At 36.8% G+C, this 23,591-nt stretch overlaps 1 protein-coding gene across 1 annotated transcript in view; it reads left to right on the plus strand.

The window, feature by feature from the left end:
* Positions 1-23,359, plus strand: part of LOC111058367 — a 31,826-nt gene extending 8,467 nt beyond the window's left edge. The window contains exons 2-4 of the mRNA XM_039440596.1: positions 12,767-12,860; positions 17,415-17,588; positions 21,690-23,359. Of these exons, the coding sequence (XP_039296530.1) occupies positions 12,767-12,860; positions 17,415-17,588; positions 21,690-22,819 (1,398 nt within the window). The 3' untranslated portion in view covers positions 22,820-23,359. The remainder of the gene's footprint in view (positions 1-12,766; positions 12,861-17,414; positions 17,589-21,689) is intronic.
* The last annotated feature ends 232 nt before the right edge of the window (positions 23,360-23,591 follow it).

Raw genomic sequence — 23,591 nt, forward strand, 5'->3', positions numbered from 1 at the left:
CGAAAACTCATTTTCAAAGTTAAGATTAAATATTTTGGTTGTTAATCATATTTCTACATCGTTCAAAAACAATCTGACAACGTTGCCGAGCTAGAAAGCCGCATTCCGCGTTGTCTAATGACAGACAAGGATAATAACACCAATGTTAATCTATAGTGCTGACCTTATAACGTGGATCTCTTTATAATGGATAGTTGTTGTTCATTATTCTATAGTGAGGTCCACGTTATAATGGCAGTATTTGATTAAATTTGGTGTTGCTATCCTTGTCCATCATTCGACAAAGCAGATAGTGCTATCCTTTTCTAGCTCCGCAAGGTTTCCAAATCGTTTTTCAGCAATGTAGAAATATAATTAACAAAACATTCAATCTGAATTATGAAAATTTATTAATATAATTCAATATAATATAATTATTATTGATTATTTCTAAAAAGAATGAACAGTTAATATTACATCAGATATGCTGGTATCAGCTATCTATATATATAAAAGCGAAATGTCACTCACTCACTGACTGACTGACTCACTCACTCACTCACTCACTCACTCACTCACTCGCATATCTAAAAATCTACCGGACCAAAAACGTTCAAATTTGGTAGGTATGTTCAGTTATAACCCTTTAGAGGCGCAGTAAGAAATCTTTTGGCAATATTAATTTAACTCCAAGGGTAGTTTTAAGGGTTTAAAGTTCGTCTTTTATATTCTTCTTCTCCCAATCTCTTAATTATAATTGAAATTTCCATATCATATGTTACTATTGAACTATAATCTAGATAGAGTACCTCTTCGAAGCAGTTGTTAACTGGCAACTAAATTAATAATTTTGTCAGGTTGGCATTAAGTTGAGTTGACTTTGTTAAGTGGCACCAAGTTGAAGATTTAAATGCATTTATCGCGGAAAAATTGATTGGGCACTGCTACTTCAATCCTGGGAATATTATATTTCTAGCCGTCAGGCTCGCTTCGCTCGCCGTATCCGTTTAGCCAGACGTCTAGTCTGGACCCCCGACTGGATTGTCCTAACATTATGATAAAAATGCTCAAATGAAAAATGCAGGCGAGCGAAGCGAGCCTGCTGATCTCATTCTTGGATGATCCAGTCGGGGGTCAGGGGGCGGAGCCCCCTGGCTAGACGGATACGGCGAGCGAAGCGAGCCTGACGGCTAGTCCTCTATATAGGGCAGGGGCAAGGCATAGAATCGGCAATGCTGTTCACCTATCTTCCTCCACTGTCATTATAACGTGGACATCACAAAACAGGGTGTTTCAGAAGTAGTGTCGAACATTTCATGGTATTGTTCCTGGATGATAGAGACTACAATAGTATATTTCGCACCTAGAGCAGAAAATGAGATTTTTCCAGCTCGAAATCGGTTTTCAAGTCGAGGCCGTAGGCCGAGGACTAGAAAAGATTGAGAGCTGGAAAAACATTTTTGCCCGTGGTGCGAACGATATTTTTCGCCACACTACAGGTATTGCTGACAAAATAAATAAAGAATACAAAATAAAGAATACTCGTTAGCTATCGTACCTATCTCTTGATTTTAGTGGTAGAAGATTGCAGTCAGGATTTCAGATTCTTTTAAAATTTCACTTGGAATACCACAGTCATCTTCAAGCATTTTTGAAAATTCGGAATGCACCAATCAACAATAATAATTGAATAAAACTGGTTGCGAAGCGAATTAGTTTGATTCGAAACTGGAACTAAAATCATGGCGACTTCAGCTTATATGAAAGTGGACACTCGCCCGATCTAGCGGATGACTTATTAATAATAATTAGCGCGTTGTTAACAGCCATAAGCGGCTGGAAAGAGACAACTTTCTGGCCTAGACCGAAAAGAAACCCTTTCTGACGTCGTCTGCAAACAAGGTCTTTCAGATCTACGTAGGGACTGGAAAACAGCTGCTTTCTGTGCAGTGTGGCGAAAATGTTATTTGAAGTGTCCAAAACTCAGTGGTTATCCTTATAGCTGCCATTTTGTTTTTTCACTTGGGAATTTTTATCTCAAGAAGGAAATGTTGTATTGATCTGAAATTTTACATGTATATTTATGCTATAAAGACTCAACTTAAAATTAAATTTAAAACTTTTCGATGCACATATTCAATATGGCGGTCATTTTAAATTTTTGATGGCAAATTCCATGAAAACTGTTCACTTTACAAAAATTTACAAGAGACAAAAAAGTTGGCAAATTTTATCAAAATTTCAAGGATATCTTATTTATTACGATTGGTTGAAGAATAACAGAGAAATAAATTATTTTCACTACTCTGCACAGAAAGCAGCTGTTTTCCAGTCCCTATGTAGATCTGAAAGACATTGTTTGCGGACGACTCTCGCCTGACGTCAGAACAGGTTTCTTTCCAGCCTACGCTATTTAGACAAATAAAATAAAAATACTTGGACAATTTCCTGATATTCAGATTACCTCAGATTTGCTAGAGCTTGACCTTCCACTTCTGCTTTCGGAAGTGCTTAGTAAACAATTATTATATACAGGGTGTCCCAGATAAGGTGTAAACCCCGGCTACCATAGATTTTACATGCAATTTGCAACAAAAAATGATCAGTAAAATTTTCTCCTATCGACCTTCGTTTTCGAGATATATCGATTTTCGATATTTTTCAAGTAGGCGTACTTCCAGTCATTAAATCGTCAATATCTCAAGAACCATTGGTCTTAAGTGAATTTTAAGGACATCGTTGAAAAGAGGACTAAATTTCACATTGATTTGAGGTATAAAACATGCCAAAGTCGATTATTGAGTAGTATTTAAGAGTGATTTTTGAAGTTTTTTTGAAAACTTCAGACACATTTTTCTCGATTTTTTTCCAGGGTACGAAATAATTTTCATAGCGCAAAAACTTCGGCCTACGGCCTCGGACTTGAAAACCGATTTCGAGCCGGAAAAGTCTAATTTTCGGCCCTAGGTGTGAAATATACTATTTCGTACTGCATGCATGACCACTTTTCACCATTTAAACATCAATTTTAAATTTTCAAAAGCTTTAAAACTCGGTATGGCTCCATATCGTATGGTATGGTATGGCCATCCAGCTGATATTACGATGTTTTTTCAGATGATCTTGTTTGTCTTGTGCATTCATACAATACGACATTTGTAGTCCCCTATCACCTATCATCCAGGAACAATATCCCTAAATGTTCGTCACTACTTCTGAATCATCCTATATATGTATGATGCATGAACCATTTCAGACTAGCTTCATCAACAGATAGAACGAACGTAATAAGTTCTTACTAATTAGAGCCACCTCATCCTCAACCTCCTTCTCCTTCTCCTTCCCCTTCTCCTTCTCTTCAACCTCCTTCTCCTTTTCCTCAACCTCCTTCTCCTTCTCTTCAACCTCCTTCTCCTTCTCCTTCCCTTCCCCTTCTCCTCTCCTACTCCTTCTCCTTCTCCTCCCCCTTCTCCCTCTCGTCATCTCCTTCTCCTTCTCCTACCTTCTCCTTCTCCTCCTCCTTTTGTAGAGAGTTAGTGGGGAGGATATTTTTAATATTCTTCCGAAGAATGGACATTGATATGTCCAAAGCTCCGCCAATTTTGTAGATGCATAACAATATATTATTATCTATAGTTATTATATTACAAATTGCTTTTTCATAGCATATACAGTTCAATAATTATTTTCTTAGTCTATATTATGTACATTTCTCTATAATTTTGCTGTATTGTAAGCTATTGTATATAAGTGTATAAGCCATATATATTGTAATCTACATAAATAAGTACTCAATCAATCATCAATCAATCCTTCTGCTTCTCCTTCTTCAATGATTTAATACCAAATTTCATAGTCGTGATTGGATATTTTTTGTAATATTATTTATATTCTTCCATAATCCAAGAACAATCTGCAACATTGTGAAGTAGAGGAGCTCCAAAAAATCCCTAAATTCGTTGGACTGAGACTATTAACATAATTATTCTCAAATTTATCTTCTCCCCTCCTACCCCTCATCTTTCTCTCTTTTCCTCCTCCTCCTCCTACTCCTCCTCATCCTCCTCCTCCTTGTCTCCCACCATCCTTCTTACCTCCCTCTCTATCACGCCTTGTCGTCTCCACCGCCTTCCCAAATAATTGGATTTTATAATATATTTCTGGAAATTCCCATTCTGTGAAAGGAACAGTTTTGGGCTTCAAGCCTGTTGTTTTTCTTTCCCAATCATTCATAGTTGAGAATTATATTGTATCTATCAATGTATAAATATAAATTTACTAGTAGTTCTGTGAACAGTAGATCTCGCGCAGTTATAAACCGCAGTCTCCTCTTATACTGTCCATCAGAGTAAATCTTGTCTGTATGCCGTGTCGGCGAGATATCGGTGTGAAAACGGCTAATGACTGTTGGGGTTGGTGTATCAAAAATGCTAACATCAAAAGCTGATCTCCTTCAAGACATACTGGCAACAGGACAGCCCGAGTTCCAAGCAGAGAAAGTTCGAGAGACAATACTATGTTATTTTATTTATTTATTGCATGCGTTATTGCACTTAATCAATAGTTCATTTTTAAAAGTGCATAAAAATTGCATTCAATGAGGTGCAATTAATAGTCTACATAGCTGCTGATCTTTTACCAAGTTACATTGAGATATGCATTGCATGCCTCATGCATGCAACCTATAATCCACTCGACAGCTGATCTATGATGAATAATTCTATTGTCTGATTTTTACTCTAACATTGGCGTTTGAAGGAGCTCCTTTTTCCTTTCATATTATCCTTGAAATGCAAAATTTCCAAAAACCTTGTATATACGTCGACACGCAATTTAAAAGGAACATACCTGTCAAATTTCATGAAAATCTATTACCGCGAATCGCCGTGAATGCGCAACATATAAACATTTAAACATTTGAACATAAAGAGAAATGCCAAACCATCGACTTGAATCTTAGACCTCACTTCGCTCGGTCAATAAATGTCAACAGTTTCCACAAATTTTATATTTCTCTTTTATTCTATTTTCCTCCTAACCGTCGTTTTCTTCCCTCCACATTCTCCTCCTTCTCCCTCTCCTACTTCTTCTTCTCTTCCATTTCTTCTCCACCTCCACCCATCCTTCTCACTCTTGATCTCCTCTTCCTTCATCTCGTTCGGCTAGATATCTAAATATTCTTCAATTTCTTCTCCATCTCCTACTCCGTCTCACCAAACTCATTCCGTTGATACTCCTTAAATCTCTTCTTTTCCGTACGCTATTTTTATTCATTTAGATACAGGGAACAAATCATTAAAATAATTGGGGATGGACCAACAGGCACAGCCCAAAACTGTTAATTCCCCGAATTTTGATTCATACCCTAAGTCCAAAAAATCTGGTGTGGCACACTCACAGCCTAACTTTCCTTGCCGTTATGAAAATTGATCATCTGACGCTAGTGTTCACGCGCATCCCAAGTCTACTATTCAAAGATTGATTGATTGAGTACTTTATTTATGTAGATAACAATATATACTGGCTTACACACTTATATACTATGCTTACAATACAGCAAAATTATAGATGAATTTACATAATATAGACTAAGAAAATAATTATTGAACTGCATATGATCTGAAAAAAGCAATTGGTAAGCTATAGATAATAATTATATTGTTATGCATCTACATAAATTGGCGGAGCTTTGGACATATCAATGTCCATTCTTTGGAAAGAATATTCAAAATATCCTTCTCACTAACTCTCTACCAAAGATCTGAGCCAGCTGGTGACAGGACAATAACGCTAGAATCATACGAAGTCTGTTATCTCTTCATAGTGAATGATTTAATAGAATCAACAGTTGCCAACAGTTTGCAATTGAAATAAGCACATTTTCTCGAATTTCGAGCTTATTTTCAATTTGATGTGAAAATGTTACTGAACATTAATTGTAGAGATTTTCATACCCAATCTTCTCCATTTGAAATTTTTTGTTTAAATTGTTTCTGAAGCCAGATAATTGGAATCTAGAATCAAACTTTGGATAGATGTGGTGGAGCTCCTGAAATTTTTACAGATATGGGACTTGTGGCAGTTGATAGATATTATTAATGACTATTATAGGTATAAATTTGATCAAAATCGTTGGAGCCGTTGTCGAGAAAATCGCGAAAAACCATGTTTTGACAACATTTTCGCCATTTTAGCCGCCATCTTGGATTGCATTTGATCTAAATTGTTCGTGTCGGATCCTTATAGTGTAAAAACTTTACGTTCCAAATTTCAAGTCATTCCGTTGATAGGAAGATGAGATATCGTGTGCACACACACACACTCACACACACACACACACACACACACACACAACACACACACACACACACACACACACACACCCAGACCAATACCCAAAAACCACTTTTCTGGACTCAGGGGACCTTAAAACTTATAGAAATTCGGAAATTGGTGTACCTCAATTTATTTCGGAAAGCAATACTTACCTTACATATGTAATAGGGCAAGTGAAGTAAAAATAGGTTATCCTTCTCCTCTCCCTCCTCTCTCTTCATTTCCTCCACATTTTACTTCCCTTCCTCCTCCAGGTATCCTTCTTAATATTTTTCTGCTTCTCTATTTCTTCATTTGTCTCTCCAAATTCATTCTCTGAGACGTGCAAACATATTCCTCAAAACTCCCCTTCCTCGTTCATAATTCTTCTCTTGTTCTCCTCCTCCTCCTCCTCCTCCTCCTTCTTCTTCTCCTTCACCTCCTCTCTTACTTCGGGGAGGATATTTCTAATATTCTTTCCGAAGAATGGACATTGATATGTCCAAAGCTCCGCCAATTTATGTAGATGCATTTCAATATAATTATCTATACTTATTAAATTACAAATTGTTTTTTCATATCATATACAGTTCAATAATTATTTTCTTAGTCTATATTATGTAAATTCATCTTTTATTCTGCTGTATTGTGAGCTATTGTATATACGTGTATAAGCCAGTATATATTGTAATCTACATAAATAAAGTACTCAATCAATCAATCAATCCTTCGAATTCTTCATTGCATTTTTTCCTCTTCTTTATCACCTCCTTCTCCTCCCAAAATTTATACAAGTTGATAGATATCAACATATTTTCCTCAAATTTGATCATTTCCTATCCTAATCCTTCCTCTCTTCCTCCTCCACTCCACCACCTATTTCTTCTCCTCACCCTCCTCCACCCTTCCTTCTTCTTCCACTTCTTCATCTTCTTTTTCTTCTCCTCCTTCTCCTCTTTTGTCTCCCCAAATTCATTCGGCTGAGACTAGCAAACATATTCCTCAAATTTTTATTTTCGTTCATAATCCATCTTCTCTAACTCCTCCACCTCCTCTTTCTCCTCCACTCCCCCTTTTACTTCTCATCTTTCTACTTCCCCTCCATCTCCCGAACTTATTATAATATGTTGATAGATGAAAGCATATACATAAAATTTAATCTTGAAATGAAAGAAAAGAAATGAATTCATGTAATGATCTTTTTAGTTCGAGTTCGTAATCCTTCTTCTCTCCCTCCTCTTTCTCCTCCTCCTCCTCCTCCTTCTTCTCCCTCTCCTCCTCTCTCATCTCCTCCATCTCTTCCTCTTCCTCCTCTCCTTCATCCTTCCTTCAACTTCTTCTCAATTCTCTTTATCTTTCTTTTCTTTCTTTTTTATATCCTCCTCTTTCATCTTCCCAAATTTCGTCCGGCTGAGACAAGCGACGATCAGAGGATGAGTAGGAGGGGGAGGAGGGGGAGGAGGAAGAGGAGGAGGATGATGAGGAGGAGGAGGAGGATGATGAGGAGGAGGAGAAGAGCGAAAGTGGGTCACGAAGACGCGATCGATCCAAGAGGGGGCTCACTCACCCCAGAATGGACCAACCCTCTCCTCCTCACTCCCTTTACCCACCACCTCCTCCTCCTCCTCCTCATCCTCCTCCTCACAAATTGGGCGGTTTTCTCGCCTTCACTCAAGGCCTACTTAAGTCTAGTAACAGTTTTTAATGTTTTCTGTATAATATAATAAAGGAAAGAACTGGCTTCTACACGTAGGGGATAGGAAATTCATGAATGACTCATCATCACGTCTCAACTATTCAACTGATTTACTTGACATTTTGCATATAGATTCTTAATTAACTGAGTATGGTTACAGGCATATTTTCAGTTCTTCAGGATTTTAGTAAGTCAAGTTGACAATTAATCAGGTTTTCAGTACGCCAAGTTTTCAGTCTGTCTAGCTTCCAGTTTGTGATACTTTGTTCAAGAAGTCATCTATCTATGTATCTTCAACCTTTCTATAATAATCTATAATAATCTATAAAAATCTATAATCTATAAAGGAAAGAACTGGCTTATACACGTACGTAATAGGAAATTCACGAATGACGCATCATCACGTCTCAACTACTCAACTGATTTACTTGACATTTTGCATATACATTCTCAATTTACCTAGAATTGTTATAGGCCTACATAATATTGGCCTATTAGTTCGTCAAGTTTTGAGTTTGTCAGGTTTTCAGTTCCTGAAGTTTTCAATTTATCAGGCTCCAGTTTGTTCAGTTTGTCAAGTTGACAATCCGTTAGATTCTCAGTATTTGAATTTCTTGGTTTGTTATTCATTTGTTTGTGGTTATGATAACAAACAAATTTAGGCATTGCCTGAAATTGTTATATTTCCAAATTTTGATAGCTAGTAGTCCTGTGAACAGTAGACCTCACGCAGTATTCTCATCCACAAGTACCTGATTGAAACTATAGACCTTATGGAAATACAGCAATAGACTGGCTTCTCCACACATCTGTGTAATCACTTGTCAGCTGATTTATGATGAATAATTCTATAGTCTGATTTTTACTGTAATATTGGCGTATGAAGGAGGCTCCTTCTTCCTTTTATATTATCCTTGAAATGCAAAATTTCCAAAAACCTTGTATATACGTCGACGCGCAATTAAAAAAGTAACATACCTGTCAAATTTCATGAACATCTATTACTGCTATTACGAGCGAAGTGAGGTCTAAGATTCAAGTCGACGGTTTGGCATTTCTCTAAAAATGTTTAAATGTTTGAATGTTTAAATGTTCAAATGTTTATATGTTTATATGTTGCGCATTTACGGCGAAACACGGTAATAGATTCTCATTAAATTCGACAGGTATGTTCCTTTTTTAATTGCGCGTCGACGTATATACAAGTTTTTGGAAATTTTGCATTTCAAGGATAATATAAAAGTAAAAAGGAGCCTCCTTCATACGCCAATATTAGAGTAAAAATCAGACCATAGAATTATTCATCATAAATCAGCTGACAAGTGATAACACAGATGTGTGGAGAAGCCAGTCTATTGCTGTATTTCCATAAGGTCTATAGTTTCAATCAGGTACTTGTGGATGAGAATACTGCGTGAATTCCTCCATACTCTTATATCACTATATATATAATCTATTTTGAAGATAGGATCAATCAGACTATGGAATATTATATATAATCAATCAGCTGACAAGTGGATTATCCATTGCATGCATCACACATATGTCTGGCCTTGTCTATTCCTATAAGGTAGGGTTTCAATATTTTTTATGATGCGTGCCCATCAGTATCAATATTCTCACATTTGAAAAACAAATTTAATAGGTGATTGAAAATAAAATGAAAGATAATTAAATGAACGAAATAATGCTGAAGAAATTATAATATTCTTGATTGAAAAAAAATAATTTTAAAATACTGTAGTTGGAAAATATTTCTATCAGATGGAAAGATTATCACGGAACTGGATAAATTATCATATGGGATAAAAATTCAAACGTGAACTGAGTTTACTAGTAGTTCTGTGAACAGTAGACCTTTCACGCAGTATTCTCATCCACAAGTACCTGATTGAAACTATAGACCTTATGGAAATACAGCAATAGACTGGCTTCTTCACACATCTGTGTAATCACTTTTCAGCTGATTTATGATGAATAATTCTATAGTCTGATTTTTACTCTAATATTGGCGTATGAAGGAGGCTCCTTTTTCCTTTCATATTATCCTTAAAATGCAAAATTTCAAAAAACCTTGTGTATACATCGACGCGCAGTTGAAAAAGGAATATTCCTGCCAAATCTCATCGAATTCTATCAACGCGTTTGGCTGTAATCGCATTACATACAGACAGACAAAAGAAAATCACAGTTGAAACATAGACCTCACTACGTTCGGTCAAATATACATACTGATAGAAAAAATAATAGACATACATAGAAATACAGTCATTATAACGTGGACCTGACTATAGAATGAATATCATCAATTAATTTTGATGACTATGTGTAACCTTATATAAATTTGGGAGAGGAATAGCACAAGGTTACATTATTTTTTCCCTACAGTTACGTTGAAAAGTGGCCATTGCTGCACTGATTACAGAACGCAAAGAATCACTTTTCCGCTCTAGTGCGGGAAAAATTTTTCTGCACTCCAGATTTGCAACATGGCAACGCAAAATACTTAGTAGGTTATATGGAGCAACAGTGCAGCAAAATCAAAATGAAGTTGGTAACAGTGACTGCTGTGGCTGCTATAGTGAGCAGAGGTGCAACCAAGCACAACGCGCTAATTATTACTATTATATATTATAACCAAGGACAACGAGGACTTTAGGATTTTAGGATTAAGGTTTTTATCATTAATAAAATTACACAGAAAAACATTTGATGGATTTCAGGCAATTTTACCCATAATTACCCACTTTTCATATTCAATGGTAACTGTAGGAAAAACTTAATGTGAAATACGTGCGCAAAGTTCCTCTGCTGCACTCAACAAACCATTCCGCCCTCGCCTACGGCTCGGGCGTAAACGTTTCTTTCGGTGCAGCAAACTGACACTTTGCGCACTAGTTGCACAAATAACTATTCCTCCACCTCCTGTCTAAAGTGCTTACTTCACTCCCTGAAACATAATATTCAAGTGTCACTTTTTTGCTCTCGTTAGTAAAAAACAGAAAAACTCCCTAGGAAGGAAAAGTAACTCCATTTAAATAACATGGGAAGCATCTCTATTTTAAAAACTTACATTGTACTAAGGTTAGAAGGTCCAAGCTCAGATGAGAAAGCATAATAGAGGTGTCTGTCATTGAGTCAACTGAATTCAATACCACAACCAGAAATTTTATTAACTCATGAAATATATGTTTGTATGATAATTATTATATTCTTAATATTAGTAGACGATAAAAATTTATACAATTTTTAAAATATTTTTAAGTCATTGAGCCAACTAAATTCAATACCTCAGCCAGATTTGATCAACATATGAAATATATGTTTGTATGCTTAATTTATTACAAAACTTCATATCACTATACTAAAAAAATGTATAAATATTTTATTATATTCCATGCTATTCAAAATACCAGCCAACGAATATTCCTTATTAACTAGTCAAATTTGAAATGGGAACTTCATCATAGTTGTAGTTGTGGCGGCCATTGTTGTTACAACTTTTGCCGACAGGTAGCGCATAGCGCAGTCGGCGGAGACAAGGTCTATAAAATTCAGATCATGACACTATTTTTGTCAGCAGCCATTTTATGAGGTCTTTATGGCGGTACATTTAAAAATCCAATCCGATTCAATTTGCTTGTAACAAAATTATGCAATTTAAAAACAATATTCTAGTTCAGATAATATGTGAATTAAGGTTTTCAATTTTTTAATTATGAAATTTCAATAATAAATGCTTTAATTATTCATTTATTTATTATTAAGAACTGTTCTTATTCTTGTAAATCAAGGATTATGATTCAAAAGGCATTGGGACAAGACAGAAATATGCGAGGCCAATTTCAAAAAGAGTTCTAAGTTCCCGATCAATTGTATCTAAAAATCAACAATTCAGTTTCTAGTTGGAATCTAATTTATTATTATCCTGTTGGAAAAGTTTATTTTACAATTCAAAGCCAAGCAATATCCCTTGAACAATATTACAAAATAACACATCATGTTGTTCAATCCCATAATGATAACAGCTGATAAATTTGAAAATTGGTGAACTAGGACACCATAAAATGGCTGCTCACAACAATAGTGTCATGACCTGTATTTTATGGGCGGAGAACTATGATTACAAGCCAGCCCAGCTGTTTACTTCTTAAGGTGCGTACAGACTGTCGCTCTGCTCCGCAACCGAACGTCACTCCAGCAGAGCGATTGATGATCGACCCGGCGAGCAACAGTGGTTCGACCGGGGAACGCGAGAAGATCTAACATCTTCCGTAACGTTCATGATGGGTGCGTGGGCGGTGCGACTGTGGTTCGATGGTGGTACGAGGGCGGTACGAGGGAGGAGCGTGTTCGGTGCGGGTTGGAAGCACGAATATGTGTACGCAGCTTTAGATTATGTTGTAACACATTGCTTGGTCGCATACGTTTTTAAAAATTATTTTTTTTTCAGTTTTTATAAAAATGTAGGTGGGGGAAAAATGTTGTGTGTATCACGAGTGAAAAATGTTTTTTTCTCCCTCAGGAAAATTGTTGCCCTCGGCTTTACCTCGTCGTGCTTCAAACTTTTCCCTCAGGGAGAAAAAACAGTACTTTTCACTCTAGATATACAAATAACTATTTTCTCTCCCTATCATTTTAAAGATGTACTCATTGTATGAATCAATTGAAAGTAGTCGTTGTTTAGCGTTTAACGTAGATGGTGCATATGTCCCATAATTGCATGGATTTCAGTTCAAATTTGAGTAGTTTTTCATCAGTTTTTAAATTTTGCAGGAGCGGGGAAAGAGACCTTTCAAGATTTGGGACAGTTGGCGCAATATAAGGAAAAGCCTTGTTGTTAGCAGTCTCAAGGATCTTGAACTTAGAGGTGAGTTATCAATTGAAAATTTAAAAAAATTAATTTTGTAGAACCATTATTTTCCACTAAAATCCAGGCGCAAATGTCATTTCCTACAGTTACGTTGAAAAGTGGCCATTGCTGCACTGATTACAGAACGCAAAGAATCACTTTTCCGCTCTAGTGCGGGAAAAATTTTTCTGCACTCCAGATTTGCAACATGGCAACGCAAAATACTTAGTAGGTTATATGGAGCAACAGTGCAGCAAAATGAAAATGAAGTTGGTAACAGTGACTGCTGTGGCTGCTATAGTGAGCAGAGGTGCAACCAAGCACAACGCGCTAATTATTATTCATTATATATTATAACCAAAGACAACGAGGACTTTAGGATTTTAGGATTAAGGTTTTTATCAATAATAAAATTACACAGAAAAACATTTGATGGATTTCAGTCAATTTTACCCATAATTACCCACTTTTCATATTCAATGGTAACTGTAGGAAAAACTTAATGTGAAATACGTGCGCAAAGTTCCTCTGCTGCACTCAAGAAACCATTCCGCCCTCGCCGGTGCAGCAAACTGACACTTTGCGCACTAGTTGCACAAATAACTATTCTGTGGTCTTTTTTGAGAAACAGCCGTGGGAAATATCTCAATTTCTTCATTAGGTCTAGCAATATTATCTAGCGATAATTTGTCTGAGGGCCGGTTTCCGAGCTCGGGATTTAGCTTAGTTCTAGACTAAGTTTGAAAAACATCTGGAGTCAGAAAATTGGCTTTCCGAAACGAATCATAGTCATAGTCCACATTTAATAGTATATTTCGCACCTAGAGCAGAAAATGAAATTTTTCCGGCTCGAAATCGGTTTTCAAGTCCGAGGCCATAGGCCGAGAAAAGATTGAGAGCCGGTAAAACATTTTTTCCCATGGTGTGAACGTTATTTTTCGCAGAAAATAAAACAATATATATATATTAGAATAGTTATTTACTAAGCACTTCCAAAAGCAGAAGTGGAAGGTGATAGCTCTAGCAAATCTGAGATAATCTAAATATCAGGAAATTGTCCAAGTATTTTTATATTTTATTCTGATTTGTCTAAATAACTCAAAAAGATGATGTTCAATTATGTGGGAGGTTGAGTTTATACTTTTTTATTCTTTCAAATGACAATAAGATGATATTATTATAAATGTTTCAATTATTGAATAATGAACACAAATAATGAGAAGTTTTTTGACCAGCTGTTTTTTTATCACCTTTCTTAGTTCCATGTTAGCGGCTGGAAAGGGTACTCTTTCCGGCCTAAGCCGGAAAGAAACCTGTTCTGACGTCAGACAAGAGTCGTCTGCAAACAATGTCTTTCAGATCTACGTAGGGACTGGAAAACAGCTGTTTTCTGTGCAGTATGGCGAAAATTGAATTTCGAAAAACTAGAAAATTGAACACAAAATAAAATAAAGAAAAATTGTGTAAAGTTTCAGATATTTTGAATTATTTAGAAATGTTTCATATCGTCAAGAAGAAACGTTTCCAATTACAGAAATGAGAGAATAAAGATTATCATAAAAACTACAACTAGGCCCCATATCGATATAAAGTCAATAGGAATGATAGGTATACATAGTTGCCACTTTCTCTCTTCCATCGTTTTTTGTAGATAGCTGTCATTCATTCAAGTTAATCCCAATATCTGATATGATTGTTGACTTGTTGGAAATACTATAAATAATGACATTCACGAAGAAAATATTTATAAACTTCCATGATTAGATGATGAATATTCATAATGATTATGATAAAATAATTAGGTAGTCTATATTATATATAAAAGCGAAATGGCACTCACTCACTGACTGACTGACTGACTCACTCACTCGCAGAAAAAAAAATCTACCGGACCAAAAACGTTCAAATTTGGTAGTTATGTTCAGTTGGCCCTTTAGAGGCGCACTAAGAAATCTTTTGGCAATATTTTAACTCTCAGGCCCGGTTGTACAACAGCCGGTTAAATTTTAACCGTGATTAATTTCAAGAGAACCAATCAGAGAAGGCCTTTTTGATAAGACGGCATCTCTGATTGGTTCTCGTAGAATAAATCAAGGTTAAAATCTAACCGGCTGTTTTGCAACCGGCACTAAGAGTGGTTTTTAAGGGTTTAAAGTTCGTCTTTTAGCATGTATATTCTTCTTATTCTCTTAATTATAATCGAAAAATGTCCATACCATATGTTAATATAGAACTAAAATCTAGAGAGAGTACCTCTTCGAAACAGTTGTTCTGGTAACTAAATTAATAATTTTGTCAGGTTGGCATTAAGTTGAGTTGACTTTGTTAGGTTGGCACCAAGTTGAAGATTGAAATGCATTTAGCGCGGAAAAATTGATTGGGCACTGTTACTTCAATCAGAGCTATTCCTGGAAATACAGTATTATATTACTAGCCGTAAGGCTCGCTTCGCTCGCCATATCCGTTTAGTCTGGACCCCCGACTGGATCGTTCTAACATATGATAAAAATGCTCAAATGAAAAATGCAGGCGAGCGAAGCGATCCTGCTAATCTCATTCCTGGACGATCCAGTCGGGGGCCCAGGGGGCGGAGCCCCCTGGCTAGACGGATATGGAGAGCGAAGCGAGCCTGACGGCTAGTTGATTATATTTCTTAATAGCTGGCATTCAATTTAGCAACAGTGAAAAGAATCTGCTCAGTCTAATGACAGACAAGGATAGCAACACTAATGTTAATCAGCTGCTGACTTTATCTCACTATAGACTATAGTTCATTCACAAATAAACGTTGCATTACGGCAGTTTGAAAACAGCAGGCTTAAAGAACAACAGCAACATAATGAAGAAATTCCCAAAAAAAGTCGTGTTCACTTTATCAATTTTGTATCACTGTATTGCATGCTGTACTGTTGAACATTAGTATAGTGAGGTCCACGTTATAATGGTAGTGTTTGATTAGCAATTGCTATACTTGTCTATCATACAACAAAGTGGATAGCGCTATCTCTTTCTCACTTTGCTCTATTCCCAGATCGGCTTTTAACAATGTAGAATAATAAAATCAATTAACAAAATATTTCATCTTAATTATGCAAATTCTCTATGAAATTATTGAAAATATAATTTCTTGCTTAATAAAATATAATTGATTATTTTAAACGAAAATGAACAGTTAATATTACATCAATAAACCTGTACCAGCTACCGTCTATAGAAGGCATTGACACGACAGAGGATCGACAATGTTGTTCTATCTTTTAATTTGGTAGAGAGTTAGTGGGAAGGATATTTTTAATATCCTTTCCGAGGAATGGACATTGATATGTCCAAAGCTCCGCCAATTTATGTAGATGCATTACAATATTGTATTATAATATATATAGTTATTCCAAATTGTTTTTTTCATATCATATACAGTTCAATAATAATTTTCTTAGTCTATATCATGTAAATTCATCTATAATTTTGCTGTATTGTAAGATATTGTATATAAGTATATAAGCCAGTATATATCGTAATCTACATAAATAAAGTACTCAATCAATCAATCTTTCTCCACAACCATTATGACCTGGACATAATAACCTATAGGTATAATCATAGAGAAACAATAGCGTAACTAGATATCCCATGGTAGAGGGCATTTATGTCGCAGCTTCTACTGTTATCCCAAGCCGATTACTGTTGATTATTGTCGATTTTTACTGTTTTGACCGGGTAAGAGTGTATGAATGGCATAATATGAGAGACTACCAGTGTCACACAGCTTCACGGGAAAGAATTACATGAACTATCGGCTTGAGATAACAGTAAACGTTGCGACATAAACTCCCGATACCATGGGATATCTACTTTTGCTATTGTTTCTCTATGGTGTAATTTTGTGCTCTACAATCTGAGACCAGGTAGTGTTGTATCATAGAGAAACAATAGCGTAAGTAGATATCCCATGGTATAGGGCGTTTATGTCGCAACTTTTACTGTTATCTCAAGCCGATAGTTCATGTAATTCTTTCCCGTGAAGCTGTGTGACACTGGTAGTCTCTCATATTATGCCATTCATACACTCTTACCCGGTCAAAACAGTAAAAATCGACAATAATCAACAGTAATCGGCTTGGGATAACAGTAGATAGTTCATGTAGTTCTTTCACGTGAAGCTTTATGACACTGGTAGTCTCTCATATTGTGCCGTTCATACACTCTTACCCGGTCAAAACAGTAAAAATCGACAGTAATCGGCTTGAGATAACAGTAAAAGTTGCGACATAAACGCCCTATAACATGGGATATCTACTTACGCTATTGTTTCTCTATGATATTATGTAAATTCATCTATAGTTTTGCTGTATTGTTAGCTATTGTATATAAGTGTATAAGCCAGTATATATCGTAATCTACATAAATAAAGTACTCAATCAATCAATGTTTTTCCACAGCCATTATAACCAGGACATAATAACCTATAGGCATAATTTTGTGCTCTACAATCTAAGACCAGGTAGTGTTGTATTCTAGGTACATTGAGTTACCATAATTTGATAGAAACCTGATATTTTGCGGGTGTTTCAGGCCGTGAGAAGTTGCAGATCCCGGCGGGGGAGAGTGTTCGACTGGTGCTCGAGTCGGATGGCACCCAGGTGGAGGATGGGGAGTATTTCCGCACCCTGCCCAACAACACGGTTATACTGTTGCTCAGACAGGGAGAACGCTGGTATCCGACCGGCGTCGATGTCATCAGAACTGGTGAGCAACTAAAGTTGTCAATGTGTCCACACCCCAAATTTAAATCATCATCGTTTAAAGTCGATATCATTAATTCAAGAAAAAATCATTGATTCAAGTCGATATCATTAGAACTGTTAAGACACATCTAGGGACAAAAGAGCAACTAAAGTTGTCAATGTGTCCACACCCTAAATTTGAATCATCATCGTTTAAAGTCGATATCATTAATTAAAAAAAAAATCATTGATTCAAGTCGATATCATTAGAACTGTTGAGACACATCTAGGGACAAAAGAGCAACTAAAGTTGTCAATGTGTACACACCCTAAATTTAAATCATCTTCGTTTAAAGTCGATATCATTAATTAAAGAAAAATCATTGATTCAAGTCGATATCATTAGAACTGTTGAGACACATCTAGGGACAAATGAGCAACTGAAGTTGTCTATGTGTCCACACCCTAAATTGAAATCATCATTGTTTAAAGTCGATATCATTAATTCAAAAAAAAAATCATTGATTCAAGTCGATATCATTAGAACTGTTAAGACACATCTAGGGACAAAAGAGCAACTAAAGTTGTCAATGTGTCCACACCCTAAATTTAAATCATCTTCGTTTAAAGTCGATATCATTAATTCAAGAAAAAATCAATGGCCCATATGAATAAAGTTGAGAATTTGCTCATACTTCTAAAATATGGAGCATTTGCTTCATTTTCTATGAATAAACGTGAGCAAAACCTTTCGCTTATGCTCTTCAAAAAAATGGTTTGAGCATTTGCTCAAAAGTAAAAGCTTTTGCTCAAAATTGTATGAATAAACTAGAGTATTTGCTCAACTTTTGAAGCAAATGCTTCAAAAAAGGTGAGTCAAGTCTAGAGCAGCCTATCACCTTTTGCTCATAGTAAAATGGCTCAACTAATTCGTATGAGGAAGAGGAAACTATACCAGATACTATCACAACCAATAGTGTAGAACTATAAAACTATTTTTAGATTCAACCATGATATATATCACCATTATTCCTACAAAAGAATAAATACAAAAGCTACCTGTTATAAAGATAGCCATCACAAAATAGAAAATAGGCATTTCTTAAATGCCTCATATTCTTAATATGAGAGTGTAGACGATTATAAGAAGGCTATTGATTTATAAGATTATGCTGAAGATTATTACAGAGATAACATTTTTTCACGCTATTATTTCAAAATTCTAAACTCAACTAACGTAAAACTGTATTCATAAATAGAAAACAGAGCAGACGACGCAAACACAAGCGGTGCCCCCTGTTTGCATATTTAGCGCTTCCGTGAGCTATAAATACAAATTAAGGCTACAAAAGCGAATCAGCTGATGAAAAATCTTTAAAATATGTGAGCATTTGCTCCAGAGTTCAGGAGCATAAGGTAAGAGTATAAGGTAAAGCTTATTCATATCAAAATGAGCAAATGTTTTTGCTTCTACCTTTTGCTCATGAGCAAAACCTTATGCTCAATGCTTTTACTCATGAGCATTTGCTCTGGTTTTATTCATATGGGCCATTGATTCAAGTCGATATCATTAGAACTGTTGAGACACATCTAGGGACAAATGAGCAACTAAAGTTGTCAATGTGTCCACACCCTAAATTTAAATCATCTTCGTTTAAAGTCGATATCATTAATTCAAGAAAAAATCATTGATTCAAGTCGATATCATTAGAACTGTTAAGACACATCTAGGGACAAAAGAGCAATTAAAGTTGTCTATGTGTCCACACCCTAAATTTAAATCATCTTCGTTTAAAGTCGATATCATTAATTAAAAAAAAATCATTGATTCAAGTCGATATCATTAGAACTGTTGAGACACATCTAGGGACAAAAGAGCAATTAAAGTTGTCTATGTGTCCACACCCTAAATTGAAATCATCATCGTTTAAAGAAGATTCAAGTCGATGAAATCAGAACTGGTGAGACATAATTATGTGCATCTAGGGTAGGATATCCAGACGTCTCGGAAAACAGGGATTGTCCCGGTTTTTTACCGAAAGTTTCAGTGTCCCGGAAAATTTTTTTTGTGACGTTCAAAAGTCCCGGATTTTCTTGTTGAATAACTTTAATTTTTTCAATTGAAATACCTTGTATATCTTGGTGAGATGACCTGAAATTTGTGACATTACCATGTTCAAATCCACCCTCTATACTCTTTGCGTAGGAATTAGGATGGTGGTAAAGGTGCGGTGCACTACTTTCCATGAGTGAGTGGGAGAGAGTGAGAGAAAGCGTGCAAGAGTAAGAGAGAGAGTGCAAGAGAGAGTGAGTGAGAAGGAGCGAATAAGAGGTGGTAGAATTGAAAGTGGTGGTAGATTCTGGTGGGTGGTGTGAGTGAGTGGGTTTTGAGGGTGAGGAGGAGTTAATGGAGGAAGAGGAGGAGGAGGAGGAGTAGGAGGAGATGGTGGAGGAGGAGGAGAAGGAGGAGGATGAGGTGGAGGAGGAGGTGGTGGAAGAGGAGGAGTTGGAGGAATGGTAGTAGAAGTAGATGTAGGACCAGCATTTGGTGTACCAGATGAAGAGGAGGAGGAGGAGGAGAAGGAGGAGTAGGAGAAGGATGAGGAGGAGGAGGAGGAGGAGGAGGAGGAGGAGGAGGAGTTGTAGTAGGAGGAGTAGGAGGAGGATGAGGTCGAGGGTGGTGTTTATGTGTAGGTGGAGAAGGAATAACAGTAGTATAGTAGATGTATGTCCAGGAGTAGGTGTAGATGAGGAGGAGGAGGAGGAGGAGGATGAGGAGAATGAGGAGGAGGAGGAGTGAAGGATTTTGAGAGTGGGAGTATTACAGGGGATGGTTGTGGCAGTGGGGGGGTAACCCGGTCAAACATGTGCCATTCCACTGTAGCGTGGGTGTAAGCAACTTTTTAGTTGCTCAGACTACCGGCAACTTTAGTTGCTCGAGCAAGTGGCAACTTTTTAGTTGCTCGGCGCATTATGCAGTGTATAGGTGGCTGTGATTCAATTAGTCATCCTGGTATATCTGATGTAAAATTGATTATTGTTGATGAAGATCAATTATATTCCAGATATATTTGGCCTATATTCACAGAGAAGATTTATTGTTTCATGATTTTATAATCGACTTAGGATTAGATATTTTGGTAGTTTTGTTATAAAACATTGGTATATTGAAAAACATTTATCATATTCCTGTTTAATAGTTAATATTAATCACTATTTGTGTGTTAGTTTGTTTGTTTCCTATAGACTCGAAAACTACTTGACACAGAACGGCATGAAACTTTGGGAATATGTTGTGTGAATATTGGGGATGGTTTCTGACCAGAAATTTCAATAGGGGGGTTAATAATAATTATATATTGATCCATTTTACAGACCTATGTTTTCGAAATTGTCGGCCGAGCGGCTAACGTAGAACGGGAAGATCATCATGATTCAAGATCATGTTGTGATAATATGATTTAGCATTTAAACTTACCAGCTCTAGTAAACACGTCACTCTGTGATGAAATTGTTTAGTGGTATTAAAACTAAGCACATAGGATCATAGGAAGTCCGTATTGAGATGTAAATGGAAATATTGATTGTCAGATAAATTTCATGATTCACCAAATAAAGTCGAGAGTGACATGAGATACATTGATTTTTTGGCGGTACTAAGTTCGCCGGGTAAGCTAGTAGCTTATAAACGATTTGGCAACAGTGCACAAAAATTATCTGGTTTGTCTTATGTATCTTGTATCTTGGCAGAATAAATGAATAAATATTTTATTTTCTATAATCAATAAGTGATCTCAAAATAAGTATTTTTAATTCAAATTATATGAAAAGAAAAATAGTTGTAAATCATCAGAAAATAATTTATTGATCCATTTATAATAATTCATTGAATTAATGATAATAATAATTTATTAATAATTTTTTCTGGATATGATTTACAAATGATTTATTTTATTTTTCTCTGTCATGTAACCCATGTCAGAGGTATTTATTTAATATGGAAAAAATACTTTACATACTTGGATTAATTCACTTAAACTATTGTGTAGCAACCCACTATAGAGTCTATGTGTCGGGATGCATTTTAATTGATTGATGATTGATGATGTTCTGTTTGTTGCAGCGATCTCAGCCATACCGAAGATAGTCTGCGAGACAATCCATGCTCTAGAACTGCAGGATGAAACACCATCCTGGAAGATCATGGACAACAAGGGAAGGGTCACAGTGGTACTGCACTGGGACCAGCGTCAGGCGGGAAAGTCAACCGGTGGAAGCGAAGCAGGGACAGCAGCCAGTAGTGGAACAGCAACACCCAAGAAACAATCATCCCTGGTGATACAGACTAGTGTGGACAGTTTGGGTCGCAAAGAAACACTCATCAATGATGTGTACCCAGCCAGGTACACAGCATCACCACAGATCACTGTCATCAACCATGATGATCCGGACCGGGGAGGACCAATATGGACAGCAAGTGGTCATCCCCGACTCACCAAACAGGGGTCTTCCTTTGAAAGTGCTACAGCAATTCATGTACATACCCCTGAGTGCATCGATCACTCCCACAGGCCGGCGGGGACATCCTCACGTGCGGGGTCCCCTTCCAACAATGCGTCAGAGTGTGACTTCCACTGTTGTGCGTTGCATGAGGAAGGGAGGAAGATCGCGGTGCACAAATCGGTTGCGACGTCACCGATCCAGGATTCACTGTCGACATCCCCTCAACAACACCCGTCTTCGATTTCGGACGGATCGCGGCGTGCCGCAGCCAAGGGACATGTGCGTTTTTTAGATGTGGAGGGGTGCACCAATGCGGCGCGGGCAGGACCGCACCCCGGAACGTCCCGTGCGGCGACATCGCAGCACCAGCACCAACACGACTCGTCGGAGTCAGAAACCGAGAACACAGTGATCGAGGAGGAAGCTGTCACCACAGAGAAGTTTCTCCTGCTAATCGACCAGCTGTCAGTCGACCAGAAGCGGCATCTCACCATCAAGGATATCGGCATCATTCTAGAGAGACTGAGCTCTAAGATTCTGGATGTGGAGCGGCTGGACAGGGAGAGCGAGGGTGAGGACTGCTATAACTGGACTATCAAGGCGACCATCCGTGGTGATGTCCTGAGGGAGCTGGGTGTCATCTACAATGGCAACTACTATGCCATCTCGGAACACCCTGGATATAAGGAGGAGAGTGAGGAGGCTCACGATGATGAGGAGGAGGTCGAAGAGGAGGATGATAGACTCTAGTGGCGGGAGGACAGACGGTGCACAAACATTCGCTGTGACCAGTCGGCCGAGTGGTTCTCTATGATAGATGGCTTGCTTGTTCAACCAGCACAAGATGCATACCTTGTTTTTGCTTTTGGTCAAGATTTAGAAAAATTATTTCCCAATGATGATAAAACGTGATAATTTATTGAAAGAATAAAGCTGTGTTTACATCAAAGTTATTAACAAAGATTCAAGATTCAAGATTCAAGATTTCTTTATTGCGGAAAACATTTGTACAAAATGCATAGCATCGTCATAAAATAAACATGATAAATACAAAGTATTTACATCCAAAGAAATAAAAATTCAAAAACACAAGCATACAAACAGCACAAAATACCCTCTAATTAGAATAGAAACTCCTCTTCCCTATATGGACATATTTGAATTAAAATAGTTTTTATGCTCTCTTAAAATTATTCACATCTAGCTCTTTTAAATGTTCAGGAAGCTTATTATAAGCTCTTATACCAAACTCCTTGAAGCAGTTTAATAAATTTCAATAACTCAATCCTTTTAGATTCTTTTAGATTGAACTGAACTTGACAAACACATATGCTCATCATGTGTATGATAAGTTATGTTCAATCTAATAGAGTCTATAAGCATCAAGCTATTAACATTTTGTAAAAACTTGATCCTTATAGATTCTATTAAGGTGCGTACAGATTTACACGCCGCGAACATGAGCAATTCACTTTTAATCAGCTGACTATATCTGTATTTTTACAGAAACGGTAAGATACAG

This window comes from Nilaparvata lugens, chromosome 14, assembly GCF_014356525.2.
Source record: "Nilaparvata lugens isolate BPH chromosome 14, ASM1435652v1, whole genome shotgun sequence".
NCBI classification, from domain to species: domain Eukaryota; kingdom Metazoa; phylum Arthropoda; class Insecta; order Hemiptera; family Delphacidae; genus Nilaparvata; species Nilaparvata lugens.